This window comes from Colias philodice, chromosome 19 (genome assembly GCF_061535455.1).
Source record: "Colias philodice isolate Cphi_HAF_F1 chromosome 19, ilColPhil1 Martin Lab GWU primary, whole genome shotgun sequence".
Taxonomy (NCBI): domain Eukaryota; kingdom Metazoa; phylum Arthropoda; class Insecta; order Lepidoptera; family Pieridae; genus Colias; species Colias philodice.
The window spans coordinates 3,470,094-3,490,780 of record NC_143104.1 but is presented as its reverse complement, the minus strand read 5'-3'; the positions used below and the strand labels follow the sequence as shown (position 1 = coordinate 3,490,780).

Sequence of the window (20,687 nt, the reverse complement as noted above, 5' to 3'; positions counted from 1 at the left end):
ATTTGACGCGACAAAACCGCCTCTGAAGGAATTCTAGTTGAATGATTATGAATTTGAGTTTGGTATTTAAAATATTGAGATGCTTCTTGGTAGAAATAAATTCGTTGAACTATATTTTATTGGTAAAATGAACGTTCTTTTGTAGAGTAGGGGTCGTGCCATGATTCGTATTTCGTTCTGACTTCTGTCATCTTTGCATCAACTGTCAGAACAGTCAACTGTCACTTTAGACCGTAGGCCGTAGCTTCGGTTTCGAATATTGAGCATTTAGCGTTGTTCTACATAATATTCACTTAATTCATTTATTATTTAAAATAGTTCGTTACAGTTTATTCATAAAAAATTAACTGACAGACTGGTGTGTAAAAAACATCTAAAGCTAAATATGAATCGTCGAAGGGCCAATGAAGAAGAAGATGGATACGGTAAACTTTGCCACGAAATAATAGAATAAGGTTAAAAAAAAACTTTTATTTAAATTCTGTTGATTTGCTTTTAGAACGTCTGCACAGGAAACGGCGCCGTGTATCTGAAAATCAAGAAATAGAAGACAGATTAGAATCCCTAATACTGCGCGTTGGTGAAAAGAGTAGTTCGAGCTTGGAAAGTAATCTGGAAGGTTTGGCGAGTGTACTAGAAGCCGATTTGAGTACATTCCGTGTAAAGATTTTACGTATATTGACAGAATGTGCGATACGGATGCCAGAAAAATGTACTATCTATGCCACTCTTGTTGGTCTCCTCAATGCAAAGAACTACAATTTTGGAGGAGAATTTGTTGATTACATAGTAAAAACATTTAAAGAAAATCTGAAATGTGGAAAATGGAATGCGGCTAGATATTGCTTGAGATTTATATCAGACTTGGTGAACTGCCATGTGTTAGCAGCATCTTCTTTATTGACCTTATTGGAGACATTAGTTGATTGTGCCAATGAGGATAGTGTACCTCAAGTGAGGAGAGATTGGTTTGTTTTTGCTGTTTTGTCTACACTGCCCTGGGTGGGTAGAGAACTGTATGAGAAAAAGGAATCCCAATTGGATCACTTGCTAGTTACTATTGAAGTGTTTTTAAACAAGCGCAGTAAAAAACACTGGCCTGCGTTGAAAGTTTGGTCAGCTGATTCCCCACACTTACAGGAAGAATATTTAGATTGTTTGTGGGCTCAAATAAAGAAGCTTAGACAAGATAATTGGTCTGAAAAACATATACCTCGGCCCTATTTGGCTTTTGATTCAATCCTTTGTGAGGCTCTGCAACACACACTACCAACAATTCAGGTGAATTTATCAATGTTCTTTTAAAAAGTGAAATAATTTCATAAAATGATTATTTAAGCATAGATTCAGCTTATCATAGAAATCTTTTAATAAACTTACTGTTTACAGTGAATGCAAAATTGTGAAGTATCAATTGTTTGTTGCTCTTTGTTCATATAATATTTAAAATCAATTGTAATTGTAATAATAGATACGTAGAGAAGCAAAATACTAATAATATATAACTACTATTTATTCAAAATCAATATAAAAATTAATGTAAACTTGAGATATTTATGAATAATTGCTCCTTTCAGCCACCCCCACACAATGACGGTGACTCATACCCCATGCCTCGAGTTATATTCCGCATGTTTGACTACACCGACTGTCCTGACGGTCCAGTTCTCCCCGGAGCACATTCCATAGAAAGATTCCTCATTGAAGAACATTTGCATAACATTATAGAGGCTTATCATCTCGAAAGAAAGGAGTGTGCAGCTCAATTACTCTGTTTCCCTTACAAAGCTAAAATACCACTGGAGTATTGTATTGTTGAAGTGATATTTGCAGAGCTTTTTAACTTACCGAGGCCGAGATATCTGGAAATTTGTTACGGGTCTATATTAATTGAGTTGTGTAAACTCCAACCTGCGACAATGCCTCAAGTACTGGCTCAAGCTACAGAGATATTGTTTATGAGAATTGATACTATGAATGTTGCCTGCTTTGATAGGTATGTAATTTTATGTTCAGTATAAAATTATTTGAAAGTGTATAATAAAAATATATTTTAAAGATAAATGAAATAATTGATATATTAATTAAATAATAGTAATTAATACATGAATAAAAAGAATAAAATTGTGTGCTTTGTAATGATTGTCTGTTTAGGTTGTTCTATCATAGTTTACATAACCATCCTTTGTTTTGTGCAACTGAAGAATGATACATTCTCAACTATAAACATTCATTTAATACCATAATTATACAGTGTATTTATTGAATATTATGCTGTTTATAAAGTATAGAAATCCTATCTACATATTTGTATCTACACAGCACCCTTTAATATTTTAATTATATTTTGAAGTACATACATTAGTGATTAAATTTTTGTTGTTTTTACTAAACCTTGAAATGAACAATGACATTATGCATCACACATTTTGTTATTTTTGTAAGCTTTATTTATTATTGATACACATTTTAATATTTTTACAAACATTTTCAGATTAGTGAATTGGTTTTCCTACCACTTGAGTAACTTCCAATACAGATGGTCATGGGAGGATTGGGAGGGGTGCGCTCAACTCGATCCTGATCATCCAAAACCAAGGTTTATTAGAGAAGTTCTTAGTAAATGTTTAAGGTGAGGAAATTTTTATTAAAACTACTATAAGAAGGATGTGTGAGTGTGTGTTTATTCTAATAAGGAAAATGTTCTGTGTGTGTAGGTGTATTCTTATATGTTTACATTTGCTTATTTGTTATATATTTTAATTTGGGATCATGTATATTCATTCAAATGTTAATTGTTTTGTCTTAACATGGGTAATTAAATTATTTGTTAATAGGCAAAGCTATTATGTTAACTAGAGATAACAAAGGATTTGAATTTGATAGACAACTGTTTTGAAAATTAAATTAAAATTACTTGTTATTAATTAACATAGAAGAAGGATAGGAGGATGGGAGGATTTATGAAGTTTTCCTTTAAATAGTAGTTTAATTTTCTTTACAGATTGTCATATCACCAAAGAATAAAGGATATGGTACCTGAGACGCTAGCTGCTTTTGTACCATTAAAACCAGAACCAATTTACAAATATTCCATGGAGGGAGCAGGTAAGAAACAAGATTTTTATTAAAAATAATTTATTCTTATAAAATATAGCTATATCTTATTCTACACTTAACCAGCATTAAATATTTACAATTAACAATAAATAAAAGAGATTTTACAGTGTGATGTTAACAAACATGGTATTTAAATGCTTTTTAATTGTTTGTAATGTTGAAGTTTTGGCTCCTCCTGCATTTAGTTCGTTTTATATTGACTTAGCTTAGGGTACACTCAACTTCAGTCTATTCCATGGCCATTAACTCTAGAAAACTGTAGGGACGATCTAAATTGAAACTTTCGTAACGTGAATCCCTGCTTGACTCGGAATTGTGGTCTTTTTTTGGTTTTGGGTCCTCATTGTCATCATCGTCTTCATTACTAGAAACGTCATCGTCATCATCGTCCTCGTCGTCGTCATCGTCATCATCATCATCTTCGTATTCATCGTCTTTTGAGTGATCATTTAAATGCTGGCCTTTTTTGTTTAGTTCATCCATAAAGTCAGTGAGATCGTCATCATCATCGTCAACAACAGGTTTTACAAAATTTGCATGATTTGAACTTTGCCCTTCCAATATTTCTTTATCCTTTGAACTTGTGCCCGAGTTAAAATTGAAGCCAAATAACTGCTCAAAGATGTCTTCAGTGGCTGAAGCTTCTGTCGCTGTTAAAGGCGTTGTTATTTGTTCGCTAAAATTTTCCGTGGGAACTTCTGTAGTAGATACGTTTTGTTTTTTCTTTTGACACTTAGTTTTATTTTTTGGTATTTCATTTTGTTGTGAAACACTATCAATAGTTGTTAATTCCAATCCTATCACTTCGTTGTTGTTATAATTTGCCGCAGATGAGTGTTCAAAAATGTACTCGGAGTGATCTCGTGATTCTTCTTGGCTGTTTTCGTTATTTTCATTGTCTATTGGCAGTACACTGTTACTTTCTAAGCTATCAGCAACCTGAGAATGAAGGATACTCTCTGTGATAGGACTGTCGGTACTAACAGTGCTACTTTTAGTCATTTCAGTGGTTCTTGGTGTGGTTGTTGGTGTCGTGGAATGACTGTATCCTTGGAAGTTGGACGTTCTTCTGAAGTTTTGTGCTTGTTGTGTGTTGGTGCTATAATTTCTAAACGCCCATCTGTCATGTTTGACTGAAGTTCCTTTATATATTAAAGTAGATTGTCTGAAACGGTTCCTTTTTGGAGAGCTTGTCTCGAATTCTGGTTTTCCGGTGGTCGATGGTTCTTTAGGAGCGTTTGTTGTTGTTGTGGTTGTTGTAGAGGTCGCCGTAGTACTAACTGGTTTTGTTGTTGTTGTAGGTCGGGCTGTTGTAGTCGTCGTTGTGGTTGTCGTTGTGGTTGAGAGCGTTTTATTCTTAACTTCCCACGAGAACGCCTTTTTTATGTTCTTTATGGTTGAACTGATCACAGGTGTTGATTCCGTTGTCGATCTTCGTACCGTTGATTTTTCTGGTGCAAAAGTAGTAGACGATGTAGGTATGATTCGTTTGTGTTTCTTTATTTTGTCCTGTTTAGTAAATTTCGGTGGCGGACGAGTACGTTTCGGAGGCTTTGGAGTTGTTATGGTTGTGGCTGTAGTCGAAGTTGATTTGGGTGTCGCTTCCATAGTTGTTGTTGTTGTTCTTTTCGACGTTGGGGATGTGACAGCGCTGCCAGTTGTTGTGAAACTGGTTGTGGTTTCTTGATCGTTTGATTTTTCTGTTTGCAGAACCATTGGTGTTGTTTTAGTGAACGCACCAAGAACATTTGCCCAGTCTAGCGTATCTATTTCTTCTTCTAAGTTTTGAGCTGTTATTATATCAGGAGTTGCAGTGGTTATCCTATGAGACTTGATATTTTCGTGTTGATGTTTCTTATTCGGTTTTTTACTGTTCACATTATTTTTTCGGTTTTTATTATGACCCTTTTTCACGTTGACATTGTGTTCTATTCTTTCAGTCGTGCTGCTGTCAGCATAGTTCACAGTTATTGGTCTAAATGCAGTGTCAAATAATGGGTCGGGATTTGGAGACTGAGGGTCGTGAACTTGCGGACTTGGTCTGAAATCGATCGGTTTATTAGTTTTTTGGGGTTTAGAATTGTAAACATGTTTCAAAGGCGGCATGGGCTTGAAAGGCTTTTTGTCCATTGTTACAAATACTCCAGGAGGCGCATTATACACTGGTGGTCTTATATGATCGGGAAAATAGTTAACTTTAGGAGGCGTAGGCTTCGGCTTATACATAGGTCTGTGTGAATTATTCATTTCAGAATATCGTGTTACATTCTCTTTAATATCTGAACTGTCTATATACATAGGACTTCCCAAGTCAAAAGTTTGGTCTTTGGGACCTGGCGCTATTGGGACCGGCGTTGGTAAAACTGCAGGTCTCGTTGATTTAACGGGTTGACTCGGTGACACTCTAGTGTCTTGAGATGGATATGGACTGCCATTCACAATAGGGCTTGAGTCATAATCTAAGTAATGATGATTGAGTGGTCCGGCGGGTGGAGCCTGAAGCGGTGGGCGTGCATATTTATAAGGCTGGTTTCTATATGGATAGGGTTTTGAATTTCCTCTCGGCTGTTGATGATAGTCTATTGCTGGTCCTGCATGTCCAATTTTTGAGTATTGATAAATTTGCGGGGGCGTTGGGTTGTTTCTATATTTCGGTTGTGGTTGGTCATATGATGAAGCGTCGTCATCAGAAAATATTGAAGAAAATATTCTATCCAAACCGCTCGAATACTGTCGTCTCGTGTGCGGTGGAATTGGAACTATATTTTTATGAAACCAAATAGCCCTCTGAGGTCTCGATGTCGTATAGTGCACGGGTTCCGTTCTTTTATATTCTTGCGGATAATCCGTTATTCTGTCAGGAGTAGTCTCGCGGACGGTAAATGTTCGGATGGGATTTTCGTAGGGCTTTCGTTGCTTTTTTGGGATCTGAGAAATAACTGAAAAAGTCAATTCATAGTGATATTTTCCTGGAGATATTTCTTGATCCCTTTGGCGCACTCGTTTCACTGACCAAAATGCTTTCACACCATCCGCGCACTTTTCGTTGCCACATTTTTCGTCTGATCGATCGTCTTCGGTGAATCTGAAACCCTCTTTACTCTCTAATAGCCGTCCCTTGGCCATAATAGTGACGTCTCCCGAAGAGTTGGGTTCTTCAGATTGTATGCGGTCGAACGGAGCTTTTTTAATTTTCTCCCAGAGGTCGTGGTCATCGATTTCCTTCGAGACTGGTTGATTTAGTTTGCTGTTGGGTGATATGACGTCACCTTTTGCAATGAGTTGATCAATCTTGTCTCTCACTAAGGTAAGATAAACGCTGTGTCTCAAAGCATCTTCCCAGTAGTGAGCGGGAACGGCGGCTACGGAGACCGGTGAGTCCGTTCCGATAATTTCGTGCAATGTGCCCGCTTGGTTGTCCTTGTTGGTCGGGTGCCAATCGTCGAGGGGTATCGGGGTTGGCCTGAAGTCGTCACCTCGAACCCGGCTCCCTTTGTGTATCTGTAATACAAATGAATGATCATTAATTAAAATTGTTTTCGCATGAATTATCGTCGCGATTTATAGTATTTGATCGTTTGCAAAGAACGTGGATATATGCGTTTGAAAGTAAAATGTTGATAGTTGGGAAAGTGCGCCGTGGATGGCGTGCGCTGCAGGTTGCGTGCGCTCGGTTACAACCCTCGCATCGCTTGAAGTTTCCAATCACTAATTCAAATATAATTATTGTTTTCTGGAATTTTTCTCGTATTTCCAATAGGATGTTTTATTGTTGGAATGCTATTCAATATACAAATAAATTCGTGTGTTTTGAATATAAAAATATTTTTTTGAAAAAAATACATTAATATAATGGACAAAGCTAGTCGTCCGCTAAACGGATGAATAAAATAAATTAGTCGTCCGATTACCGGATGAATAAAATAATTTAATCGTCCGATAACATCTATTTATCTATATAGTTAGGTTATCGGGGTTTCTTTAGAGAACTGCCGCACGTATTATAGGTTTTTTGTGGGGGGAGGAGGGGGGAGGAGGGCACACGTTGGTATTTGATTTTTTTTTTGCGCGTCGACGGAGCCCCGCTTCGCGGGGCTCCTATTTCTGTGTAGTTTTTTTTTAAGAAACCTAACCTAACCTAACGGCTAACCTAACCTAAACTTGATTATTTTTTTGCGCGTCGACGGAGCCCCGCTTCGCGGGGCTCCTATTTCTGTGTAGTTTTTTTTTTAAGAAACCTAACCTAACCTAACCTAACCTAAACTTGATTTTTTTTTTGCGCGGCGACGGAGCCCCGCTTCGCGGGGCTCCTATTTCTGTGTAGTTTTTTTTTTAAGAAACCTAACCTAACCTAACCTAACGGCTAACCTAACCTAAACTTGATTATTTTTTTGCGCGTCGACGGAGCCCCGCTTCGCGGGGCTCCTATTTCTGTTTAGTTTTTTTTTTAAGAAACCTAACCTAACCTAACCTAACGGCTAACCTAACCTAAACTTGATTATTTTTTTGCGCGTCGACGGAGCCCCGCTTCGCGGGGCTCCTATTTCTGTGTAGTTTTTTTTAAGAAACCTAACCTAACCTAAAGGCTAACCTAACCTAAACCTAACCTTACGAATTAAGGGCGAATATCTCGGCCATTTTTGATTTTAGAGAAAAGTTGTTCCTATAAAACATGCTTATATTAGCGTAATCTTTACGATAAAATAATAATAAATAGGTGTTATAATGACACCAACTCCATCAAAAATTTTCTAAGTCCTGCGCCCCCTTTGCTTTAGTCCAACCCAACTAGCTTTTCTGTTAAAAGGTTATCTATTAATCCGAATAATCGGACGATTAAATTATTTTATTCATCCGGTAATCGGACGATTAAATTATTTTATTCATCCGGTAATCGGACGACTAATTTATTTTATTCATCCGTTTAGCGGACGACTAGACACTTCGTAATATAATTAGTAGCTACAAAAACAAACGTTTCTGTTTAGAATCACTACAAATGTATGCTAAAAATAACTAATTTGTATTCATTATTTATATATAAACAATCTTATTATAATAATATGTATGTCACATAAATAAATTTACTAATCACCTACAAAACTTAAAATTAAAATTCTAAGTATTTAGTTGTGTATTACGATAGAAAGTTGTCTGGTTTTATGAAATTCACAATAGTAATTATACTTATTTAAATTAAGATTGATCAGACGTTTATGCTACCAAATCTTAGAACAGTATTAACTTTTATACTATAGACATTTTAACTGATAAATAAACCAATAGTTATTTTGAAGAATATACGGCAGATGCACTTCTGTCTGTTGGATTAATTAATTTCTTTGAATTTGATAATGTAAAGTTTCTTGCTATACAGTGACTAGTTTTTATTATTTTCATCGGAGATCTATCAAGTATCATTTCCAAGGGAATTGTTTCATAGTTTATACATAACGATAGTCAGTATAAGATAGTTACTAACAAGTTACAGATCAATATGTTATGATTATCTGATTCGTGGCCTACTTGGCTACGCACCGTGGTATATCGTAATAATTCAATGGAGGTGTTGTGATTAAGTTATATTCAAGGTTTATTATGTATCTATAGTTTGAATATGGTTAAGGTGAAAGAAAAAAAAATCAAAAGTATTTACATGTTTCTGTTTGAATTTGATCCGGATTTATTGTGTGTCTAGACTCTAGACAGATGAAACCTTGATGAAGAAAATGTTTTTTTTTTTACAGAAACTAAACTTGATCGACTTAAAGTAGGGTACAAAATTTGTTATTACATAAATAAGCCGGAATAATAATAAGAATATTAGTATAGGCTCAAAGGTTCTATAATAATGATACATTTCAATTCTCACTTCAATATACTTGTTATGTACTTGCGGAATGAAGGATACAAAACGGAGACATATTTAGTATCCGATAGTTCGTGGAAATAGGTTTTCTCTGGTGGTTTGTGTTGTACCATGTTGTACCTTGAAATCCTGTGACTTTTCATTGTGTGAAATGTAATATTTCTCAAATGTTGTGTATGTTCAATGTCTAGGTTTTTTGGATATCGAATATAATGTCGAATTCGAACTTATATTTATGGTATACCTTTTCCTGATCTATGTGTGTGGTAGCCAACATTCATAACTTATGTTATGGATGTCTATGAGCGACGCATTTTGCTATCAACATCAGGCATTGCATCGGCTAGTTTGCCTTCCAATAATATAAAAAAATGTCTTCAAATTACGAATTAAACATGATCTTTTACAGTTCTTCCGAAGAGTTAGTGAAAGAGGCCCTAGAATGGACTTATGCAGGGTAAACAGAGTTCAAATTTTCATTTGAGCAATTTCTTTCAGCAAATCTATAAATCTCATCGATATAAATTTACTCTAAAAGCTCAGTTTATCTTCTTGCTATATCAAGAATAGCGAGTTTTCCAATCGAATTACTAAAAAAAATCTCTTTGACAGCCGGTACAATATGCAATTAACTGTTCAAATATCCGTTCAATAGTTTCTTATGTTTTCATTACAATATGTTCCACATACAACACAATATTACTCCCATTCATATGTATAGACACTATGTATTTTTTTTTCTAAAAAAATACGAGATTCCGAGACGATACGAGCGCTATTGCTCCACATTGTCGTGGGAATTATAGATGTAATAATGACGGAGGTCGCCGCCTTGCCTTTTTGCAAATGCACCATTGAACATTGCCGTGTGATTTGTATTATCTGTGACATTTTAAGTATGATATATTAATTATTATCATATTATGTGGTAATGTGTGGCTGTTTAAAATTTTATATAAGGTTGTAAGACACGTTCAAATATAGTTAATGCAATGTGAGACGATGAGAGTTATGTTATTTTTTTACTGTTTACATTTATTGAATGGAGCAAGTCTGTTTTAAATAAATCAATATTTTTGCTCGTGTGACATACATATATGTATTTTAATTAATACTGTAATTGTAGTACTATCAGAAAAAATGTAACTAATTAAATAATTTGCAACAGGAGATATTCATCAGCTTTGTATATTTCTAATGATCACATAATAGTGAAACAATTTTACTTCTGGATCAAATTTAATTTTTTTCCAAACTTTATATTGTTTAATTCGTATTAAATTCAAGACAAACTTACGTAACATAAAATATATAAGGACAAAATAAAACACATTCTACAATTTTCACCAGACAAAAATGTAATTAATCTCCCGCGAAATATGTGTGGAAAGCGCGAAAACAGTTCATTATACTCACAATTAGCGTAAAAAGAACGCAAAGCAACGCGGACCGCATCTTTGTTCACTTGTTTCACTGCACGATCGGTTTCGGTATGCAACCACTTAGCGATATTAATTTTTAGTTTATTTTTTTATTTTTTATCTGTACGCGTGCGGCGCGTTTGCACCAAACAGCGCGGACTGGCGGGAAAAGCTTCGAATCAACCCCTCTATGTGTCTATGACATGCTGCATGCACACGGGAGCGTGTCTAATTGACATTAATGAAGCCGTGTGTATAATCTGTGATTTTATTTGCGGCTAATGTCATTTTAGCGGTGAATTGATCTGTTTTGAATTTTTATGATGGGTGCTATGATGAATTTGATGTTAGAGCATAGAAATATTGTAACTTTAGGGTTTGGGCTTAGGGTTTGTAACTTTAGGTTGTCAGTTATCACTCAACCTCTAAGAAGGTGATTTAAATATACAAAGTTTTTTTATTATTTAAGGGTTGTTTTAGTTTTCTCCTGAAAGAAAGTGAAAATGTATTTTTTATATAGTATTTGTTTTTTAATAAAAAAATAATAAATTTACATATGGATGCATAAAAATACCTATTTAAATCCTAAAATAATACCCCTTGGCCCTTACGAGCTCTATAGTAAGATCGCGACTTAAGTCTAGCTTTTTCTAGAAAAAAATCGAAGAAGTGAACGCTAGCTGAATTCGGGTGGGGTGGAATGCTGCATGCGGTGTAATAATTATGAAGTGGAAACAAATTTATTACTTATAACTTGATACATCTATAAATAACTCTGGAAAATAATAATCATTACGATAAATTGTTTACTGAACTATAAATATAGACCGGGAGATACTGACACAAAATTTCGAGTCATTTGTAACAGGATGGCGGTTCTACAGGGGTCTTAGTACGCAATGACAAAAAGAAAAACGATGGTGTGAACACTGGTACCGGCGGCTTAGTCGCGTGGGCGTTAGTCGAACTCGTCGTAAAAATAGCGAAAGTCAAACGATTTGTAACACAAAAATTTTAGAATTTACCGATAGCCCATAAAAAAGAAGTAGGCGGTAGTGTCATGCCATACTTTTCCGGTGTGACTTACAGCCCGCCATACCGACGCAAATGTGTTGATTTAAAAAAAAACAATTCAACCATTTGTACCAGGCTAACTTTTGCACAGGTAACCATCGTCGTGTAGCCATTTACGAAAATCACCATACCATACTTTTCGGACGATTCCAAATGGTCGCCATACCGCCGAAAATCTGCAAAAATTTTTTTTTTCGCCAAACTTTTTGTACCAGTATTGCATTTGGATTTTTGGAGAGTATTTGATAAAATGTGACCATTATTATATTTATCATACTTCTAGTAGGGGGAAAAAGTGCTGCCATACTTCATAAATAAATTTATTATTAATTTATAGAAGTGAAGATTTCTACCACCTAGATCTTTGAAATTTTGTATTTATATTTGTTGAACCTCAAACTTATAGGAAAGATTAATGCCATACTGTTACAAATCGTTCAAAATACGAATAAAATCATACAATAAAAAAAAATCTTATACACATTCGCCACCTCCCACAGGTATGGCATTATCACACTTCTATTTATAATCATTCAGGAGTTGTTGAAAAAAAAATTTAGGGTGTTACAAATGGTTCGGCGAAAAAAAAAATTTGCAGATTTTCGGCGGTATGGCGACCATTTGGAATCGTCCGAAAAGTATGGCATGGCGATTTTCGTAAATGGCTGCACGACGATGGTAACCTGTGCAAAAGTTAGCCTGGTACAAATGGTTGAATTGTTTTTTTTTAAATCAACACATTCGCGTTGGTATGGCGGGCTGTAAGTCACACCGGAAAAGTATGGCATGACACTACCGCCTACTTCTTTTTTATGGGCTATCGGTAAATTCTAAAATTTTTGTGTTACAAATCGTTTGACTTCGCTATTTTTCCGACGAGTTCGACTAACGCCCACGCGACTAAGCCGCCGGTACCAGCGTTCACACCATCGTTTTTCTTTTTGTCATTGCGTACTAAGACCCCTCTGTAGAACCGCCATCCTGTTACAAATGACTCGAAATTTTGTGTCAGTATCTCCCGGTCTAATAGGTATGCGTTTTGGATTTATTTAGTCGTTTTGTGTCATTCATTTACGTTCACATTATAATCCCCTATTTTAGTGTTGAATAAAAATATTCTGCACTAATTTAAAATTAGGCAAGGAAAAGAAGCCGAAGTTTAAGTAAAATGAACACTAAGTTTAAAGATTGGTGCATTTAAAAACGGGGTTACAAGTTAAGTCGATCTATTTCCAGGGGCATATATCGTTTCTTTTTGATAAGGCTATGAACCACCCTATACTTAATCTAACCGTTTTCGGAACATTGTCTTAATAGTTAATGATAGGTAGTACAATTAGTATAGTATGTACCTACATTTATTATGTTATGACGCGGACGAGCATGTAATTAGCACTTTGTCTATTACGCCTCGATTGCATCTCGAAGTGCCGGCCACAATGCCTATGTCGAAACTTCCGTGCAACATGCCTAATGCGTTTTTAAATCTTTATCTCATGTGTAGGAAATGTGATAATGCTCTTAATATTGTTATTGTTTTGGATTTTATATGCTGAGCCGGGTAATGTGTAGAAAGTTGAGGATGTTAGTAATTACACTTGATTCGTGGACAATAATATGAGTTATTAGTTTGATGTTGTCTTTAAAAGGACTCGAATTGCTTTCTTTTTCATTGAAATGGCGAATATTAAAGCAGTAATGTTTGTAAAATAAAGTATTTATATTTTTAATTATTACGATGTAAAATATTAAGTTTTAAATTTCGACTAATAATAGTTTGGCATAATCTTTCTTCCATACACTTGAAATATACATTCTTATAACAAGAACATCATACAGTCATCTCGACAATACAGTGGTCCGCTGAAAACGATTAATTCCAAGCAAGTGTCGAGTGAAAACCGTCGCGTGCGCACTTTCCATCTCGCGCGCTTTTCGCCGTTTTTTCCACGAGCGAGCAACGCGGAACGGGCGCGTACGACGGTTAACATCTGCTGTTCATAACGAACGTTCAACCCGCTGAATAATAAAGTTTATTTGACATTAAGTACAATGACCATGCGTGTTGGAGAGCTGATGTTTTAATTATAAGTGTGAGGGTTTCTTAGTTTTTTGTTTGAAAGTTTCATAAGCCTACAAGGAGTAATTTCGTAGCATCTTCAGATGTAGTTGAATTCTGAAAAACCTTCTGGTATTTCAAGGGACAGAACATAAATTTTAATTAGGTTACAAACTTTAAATGAACTGTTATTTTACCAAAGTTTATTTTTCTAATCAAGTGATAAATCTTGTAGAGAACACGTAAGAACGTATTATTATTGCATTACTGATTTTAAATGCGATATCTAACATTCATGATGCAGCATTTATTATACAAATTATTTGGTTTTGTTCATCTGATCGGATTTTTTTTTTATTCTAAATATGAGTTGTATGTTTTATTCAATGCAAAAATATTTTAATCTTATTTGAAATTCAAACGAAAGAACAAAAATATTGGCCCTTTTTCAATAGCGACATGATCTCAGTAATGATTCTCATTAAGAATTCTAATCTTATTGCCTATATACCTTTAGTAGTAGCTCGGATAATTGAAGCACACAATATGGGAATAATTAAAATAAAGTCGAATTAATTAGCGCGCATGCATTCCGAAGAAAGTGATTATGATGCAAGCTTTCCGCATTTTGCACGTTTATTGGTTCTTTACTACGTGAAGGATAGTCTTGGTATTGGGAAAAATGTTTTGAAATATGCTATATTCCGCCTTCAGGAAATAGTTTATAATGTTTTCAGTATCGGTGGTAAATGGTTAAACTATAATCGTGACAGTCCAAATATGAAGAAGAAGTCTAAATAAAAAAATAAATAGTGATAATTTAGAGAGTTTGATTTTAAATTTGAATGAACAATGAACATTACTCAGATTTTTCTTATTAAGTCCATTTAGTTTGCTGGACATTGCATATGTCGACGTGTAGACATCACAATTTAAGTTGTGTTAATAATTAATTAATGATTCACTATACAAGCTTATTCGTTCCCATGTGTCTCGTCGTTTTGTGATTAAACGATCTAACTTGAGCACGTGCAAACTGCAAGCAAAAAATCCCGCAACGTACGATAGGATCAGAGTGATTTTTACAATTAAATAGATTGGGTTCTCGAGCCGCTGAGGCAATGTTATAATTGCTAGCATCTATTGTTGTGGCTTATCAGTGGGATCTGTTACATTTGGATCATGGGCTTTTACACGTTATAAAAAGATTCTTGGCGTGTTTCCGTTTGCATGAAGTGGTATTTTGTCATCTGTATTCAGTTTTGTATATATATCGGTCTTTTGTTGTTAATTTGATCTCTTCCTTGAAGTTGTTAATCGTATCAAGTGTGGTAAATCTTAATTAAGGCCGTGTACGCGGTCCGTACGCTGTTTGGCTCAAATATGTGATTTTTCAAACCAGATTGTCCATCAACCACTTATCTTACAAACATATGAATTACTAATAATTTTAGGAAATTTTATTGTCTATGTAGTTAGTTAAGAGTTTTTTTCAATTAATACAGTATTTCTGAATACCATCAAGATAACTGAGCCGATGATTACTTGATTTCACTTTTAGTGTCAATTTCGAAGCTAAAAATATCTGAAATTGCTGACAGATCTAACACACAATTATTTTTAACTAACTGCAAAAATCCTTATTAAAATAGTTAGTTAAAAGATTTTTTTATTTTGGACTCCTAACTTACGAAATTAAAATCCGAACAATGTGAATTTTTTTAGAAATTATAGTCGACAAAATGATTATTTTCACCAAGATATTCGACTTTATTGAATATAATTTATACATATTGCAATAAAAGAATGTCTTACTTATAAGATAAAATTTAAAAAATCAACTAAGGTACCTCTATTATTTTTCTACAATTTTTTTTTAAAGTACTATAAAACACTGCGCGCGACCCGATTAAAATCAGTCGGCAGCGAGCCTTTCCAGAGAGAGGACATGTTGCTCGGCGCTCTCCTGTGGACCTATGCTGTTCATAGTAAAAGGATAGCGCAAGCCGCGATCTATCGTAATAGATCGCGGAGTTTTTGACTTGCGTTAAATAGAATATGCGCTCTTAAGGCAAATGTATTTTCGGCTCTAGTCAAGTTTAATTGGTTCCTATATTGAATTAAGAATAATCGGTTTTATGTGACAAAATTACCTGCCTAAATAAATACTATCTTTATTCTTTATCATCTAAATTCGTAACATATTATTAACAATGTATATTATTAATAATATGATATTATATCCATAACCAGCGGCTTACCCTATTTTTTAGATGTACCGAGAAGTTCAAATAAATAAGCTTAGATAAGTTTTGTTTTGCATAGGACATTATAAACAAGTTATTCGTCCACAGCCTCCCTCCCAGGCACGGAAGCGGCCCATCAACTAGTTGTATGCGTGAGGAACAAATGTACTCCAGAAGAGGCATTAAACGTCCTCAGGGACTTGCCCAATCCCCTCCGGGAAGGGGAGGCGGCTTCAACACACGCGGCGTCATACAACCCGCTGAAGATTGATGTATTTGTGCAAACATTGCTCAATCTTGGCAGCAAGAGCATATCGCACAGCTTTGCGGCTATATCCAAGTTCCATTATGTTTTTAAGGTAAGGCATATGTTCTGTTTTTTAGGTTTGTATTTGAAATAATAGACTATTCAAGGCGGAAATATTGTTCAGGATTTGGAAAACCTAACTAACTAGTTCCTTAAACAGTCACTACATTCTTGCAAATAAATATAATTTGAATTTGAAACAGTATAAGAAAAAGAGTGTGGTGAATGTTATTATAGCGCAGCTTATTATTTTTTAGCTAAATCCTAAAACAGTGTGATTATGAATATAACACATCTATACTTAATATTATAAAGCTGAAGAGTTTGTTTCTCTGAACGCGCTAATCTCGGGAATTACAGGTCCGATTAGAAAAATTCTTTCGGTGTTAGATAGCTCATTTATCGAGGAAGGCTATCAGCACGCGGGTAAACCCGCGGAGCACAGCTAGTATCTTATAAGTGGTGGTGAAAGTGGCGTTACCCTGTGGTCCCATCAACCATTTAGAAAGTAAATGTCAAACATAATATTATGATCAATATTGGGAGAAGCCTCTGGCTCCTGAGACACAGTTTTAAACTAGTTCGGGAGCCGAAGGATTCATTATTTTGACCTGTGTAATTATGTCAATAAAGAATTTTATTTTTTTATTTAAACATACCATTGCCACAGATCCTGGCAGAATCGGAAGAAGCGCAGATCTGCGTGCTCCGAAACGTATGGGAACTTTGGCAGAGACACCCGCAAATGGTGTGCGTGTTAGTGGACAAAATGCTGAAGACGCAGATAGTTGAGTGCAGTGCGGTGGCCACGTGGCTGTTCTCTAAGGAGATGGCATCTCATTTTGTGAACGCACCCCTTTGGGAGATACTGCACTTGACGATCGATAAGATGAACAAGCACGTGTCTAAATTGAGTGAGTTGGATCGTTTTGGTGTGTTGATATTCAATTGGAGATAATGTTGCAACTACATATCTTGTATCTTAAGTGAAGTCCAGTGTCCCCTAGTGGGGTAAGGGGCAGATGCATTATTCATACATCTGTTTCACTGATCGATTTTCTTTAGGGACAAGTAGGTGATCGACCTTCTGTGTCCTGCCAGACCGAGACATTTTTTTTTCTTCGTCTCCACCGGGAATCGAACCCAGGACCCCTTGGTTCACGCTCACGCGTCAACCTGCAACCACTGTACCAAGGCGGCTTGTATCTACTATCTTGTATCTTACATTATTGTAAATGTAAATATCAATGAAGTTGAGTAAGGGCTGTTCGTTTGATAACTAATATTCTATTAATCAGAACAATTTTGACCAAATTAAATGAGTCATTTAATTGTCCCAATCTTTATATGTTTTCTAACACAGACATTCGTTTTTTGTCAGTTTATTATAATTTTTTTCATTATAAGAACTTAATTCTGAATCGATATTAAATTGAATGGATCAGTCAATTTTAATCCCACATGTGATCCAATAAATATATTTGCTAATTTCAGGTAAGGAATTACAAGAAGCTAGAGAAGCTCTCGCCAGAGCTGACTCTAGTAGTTCCGATTCTGAAGACGAAAGTGGAAGCAAGAAAAAGAAAGATCAAGACAAACCTACGGAAGAAGTGAGTTTTTGCTTATAACAAGGGGTTGTGTAAGTTACATGGAAGATTTTTTTTCTGCAATGTAAGCAGCATAGTCTAAACAATAAACACTATTTTTGTTAAAAGGTTTTACATGGTTATGGTTCATATTAAATAAGGACGTTTTTAGGAATTTACTTTTACCTTATTTTACGAGGGAATTAGAATTAGAAAATTTACCAAAATCAAATTAATTCTGTTTATTTGCTCGTATATGGTTATCATATAAAGGTGTTAATATACAATCTTTCTCCATTAGCATTATTCATTTTTGTTCGTTCCGTCTAGTGGAGTCGAATAAATGTTTCAATCTTTCTTTCAATATTTTTACCGAAGTCAAATTCTTCAATTAAATTTAACAGTTGTTTAGTTTCCATCTATGCTTTTCTCGATCGTGGGACCTGACAGTGATGTTTGAACGATCGGGTAACGTTTCCATCTATACTTTTTTATTGTGGGACTGCGATGATTGAATTATCCAATAGTGTTAATTTCTACCGTTGTCACTTAGGCCGAGTGTCGGATTGTGGGGCCGATGTTTATACAGCGTTAGTTTTCAATGACCGGCCAAATTTTCAGAAATGGTTCAGTAACGATATAACATTTTCGACCTAATGAAAAAAAAAAGTTTTTTTTTTAATTAGATTTTATTCCTGTCCGCCACTAAAAAGCGAACGTGTGGACATTACAAAAGCACAATTCAGTTCAACAACCTAGATAGGTAGAAGTTAGCACACACATAAATTTGGCGATGCGCGCACGCACACAAGTGCATTGATTCTCAATAAGCTTATCGCGTGTTTACGATTTAGGAAATTTTTAAGACATTTTCAAATGAATGCTATTATTTTTTTTTATTCGACAATAATATTTAAAATGTACCTTTGGTTTAATATCTAGATCTTAATTTTAAATTTTGGCTTCTCATTGATAACTAACCCTGTATGATCGGGTAATGTTTATCGCAGGCGGTGGAGCGCATGGAGGAGCGGCTGGAGATGGGGCACACGGACCAGAAGCGGCTGTTCCTCATCGTGTTCCAGCGCTTCATCATGATCCTGTCGGAGCACCTCGTGCGGGCGGACACGGACGCGCGGGACCCGCTCACCGCCTGGTACACCACCACCGTGGGGAGACTCACGCAGGTGTTCCTGCTGGTGAGTCACTACGCTTACGTAAAATTAAAAAAAGGCTACATATTTTCATTGAAAAAAATAAGGAAAAAAAAAGACGAATTGCACTCCGGGAGTGCCGGCAGAAGTGAAAACTTGATTATTAACGTTGAGCATGTTTGATATCCATCCGTCTTACGCTTTTTCGATCAGGCCACGTGTCCTGACGCGAGTTTAAGATTTTATACCCAACGCCGCTACAGAAGTTTTCACTTTAATTATAAATAAAAGACGTGTGTCACTCGGGGACTGCCGCGGTAAAGCTATTGCATGCTATGCCTTCAAGCCACACCTCCGCGCCCGTCGAGTGGGAAGCGTGGGGTTTTTTCGTTACGGAATTTCTGGATTCGGTCCCCGCGCTCAAGGCCCGCGATAGAAGCTATGCAATAGCTTAAAATAACTACACATTTCCAATGTACGTACTTTGAAAAAAAATGGGCAGTTCACTTAGTCGAAACCGGTATATGTAGGGCAATAGAACACAAAAAAGAACGTTAATAATCGAGTCAGAATGTTTCTAAACAAAAACGTGACGTAAACTTTACAGAAAATATACATAACCAATAATAAAACGATGAATTTTACTTCCATAGAAAATTAGTGTAATTCCAAGCTAAATATTATAAACGTCCATTCACATTATTAAAAATACACCTATACAATCAACGTTATGAGCTATTTATACTGTCATATCTATCTAATTTATCCTTCTGTATTGCAGCATCACGAGCAAGTGCAGAAGTACAGCAGTACGCTAGAAACCCTCCTGTTCACACAAGATCTCGATCCGCATATTCTGGACGTATTCCACCAGTTCCTAGCGCTAACTGCGTGAAATATCGCGAAGCAGCAGTTTATATAACCATAGACAAGAAGCTTGGTTTAGGAACCATAGAGAAGAAGCTTGGTTCGTAAACCATAGATTCAAGACTGGGATAGAAGGGCGGGAGTGTAAAGTGGAGTTAAAATGGATAATAGAAAATATAACTTTGACGATAGCGTGAACCATAATTTAAGTTATGAATATATTTTTTATAAAGCCTCTTTGTGTTTCATTTCGCCTCTTTATATTATTAGGTTTTAGTGTCGTCAAATGTGATAAAGAAAATTGGGATCTCTGTTAATTGATTTATGATTTAAGTTAAATAAAAATTATCATTATTTCTTGCAAACCAAATTTTGAAATGGCATACACAGTAATAATTACTTCTCTTATGTATTGTCAAAAACAACATCCATTTTAATTTTTACAAACTTCCGTGATTAAAATTCCTAGCTTTTCGCTTACATCTTTCTACAGAATTCGTATTATAGATATTTTTTGATATTTTTTTTACTTCATGGATTTCCGAAGATGAAGTAACATAACATTTTTTACGACTGCGTAATAGGTACACACGTTATACACTACACATCAAATATTTATTTTAGTTAAAAACAATTACACCTCGTTTAATCCATCAGTCCTCGGAATCACAGACACAATAGAAAATCTATTGTGTCGCGCCCCGATCGGGGCTTACGGTGGTCAATGGGTTAAGAACATATTCGTGTTTTATATTTTATCGTTTAGTGTACTATAGCCACCCCTGAAAATGTAAATTTATGTAGCCCATAAGTTTAATCTTATACCTACATGTCTATCATCATAAAAAAAATATGTGTCTGCCCAGTTGTTTAAGTCATTGATGCATTAAGGATGCATTACTCAATGACAATCAGGCATATAGAGAAAACATGTTTTATGGTCTATGAAAATGTAACATCCATATTGCATAGCACAGGTAGGTA

The 20,687-nt window shown here is 35.4% G+C and overlaps 2 protein-coding genes across 2 annotated transcripts; one reads left to right on the top strand and one right to left on the bottom strand.

Moving 5' to 3' along the window:
• The first annotated feature begins 209 nt into the window (after window positions 1–209).
• On the top strand, window positions 210–19,938 carry Cbp80 (Nuclear cap-binding protein subunit 1). The gene is made up of 10 exons (XM_089707584.1): window positions 210–425; window positions 500–1,281; window positions 1,578–1,996; window positions 2,495–2,632; window positions 3,005–3,108; window positions 15,898–16,148; window positions 16,767–17,010; window positions 17,591–17,706; window positions 18,693–18,881; window positions 19,618–19,938. Exons 1-10 carry the CDS (start codon window positions 386–388, stop codon window positions 19,729–19,731), a joined length of 2,397 nt encoding a protein of 798 aa, XP_089563710.1. The 5' UTR covers window positions 210–385; the 3' UTR covers window positions 19,732–19,938.
• Window positions 3,122–10,589, bottom strand: LOC149479856 (uncharacterized). Its single transcript, XM_089707579.1, has 2 exons — window positions 10,406–10,589; window positions 3,122–6,621 (listed from the first exon to the last, which is right to left on the bottom strand). Exons 1-2 carry the CDS (start codon window positions 10,442–10,444, stop codon window positions 3,349–3,351), a joined length of 3,312 nt encoding a protein of 1,103 aa, XP_089563705.1. The 5' UTR covers window positions 10,445–10,589; the 3' UTR covers window positions 3,122–3,348.
• Window positions 19,939–20,687: the final 749 nt, after the last annotated feature.

Coding starts and splice junctions, on each gene's coding strand:
- Cbp80 (XM_089707584.1), top strand. CDS start 386: ATGAATCGTCGAAGGGCCAATGAAGAAGAAGATGGATACG. Junction 2,633..3,004: donor GTTCTTAGTAAATGTTTAAG/GTGAGGAAATTT, acceptor TTTTCTTTACAG/ATTGTCATATCACCAAAGAA. Junction 3,109..15,897: donor ATATTCCATGGAGGGAGCAG/GTAAGAAACAAG, acceptor ATTCGTCCACAG/CCTCCCTCCCAGGCACGGAA.
- LOC149479856 (XM_089707579.1), bottom strand. CDS start 10,444: ATGCGGTCCGCGTTGCTTTGCGTTCTTTTTACGCTAATT. Junction 6,622..10,405: donor GCGTTCTTTTTACGCTAATT/GTGAGTATAATG, acceptor TTTGTATTACAG/ATACACAAAGGGAGCCGGGT.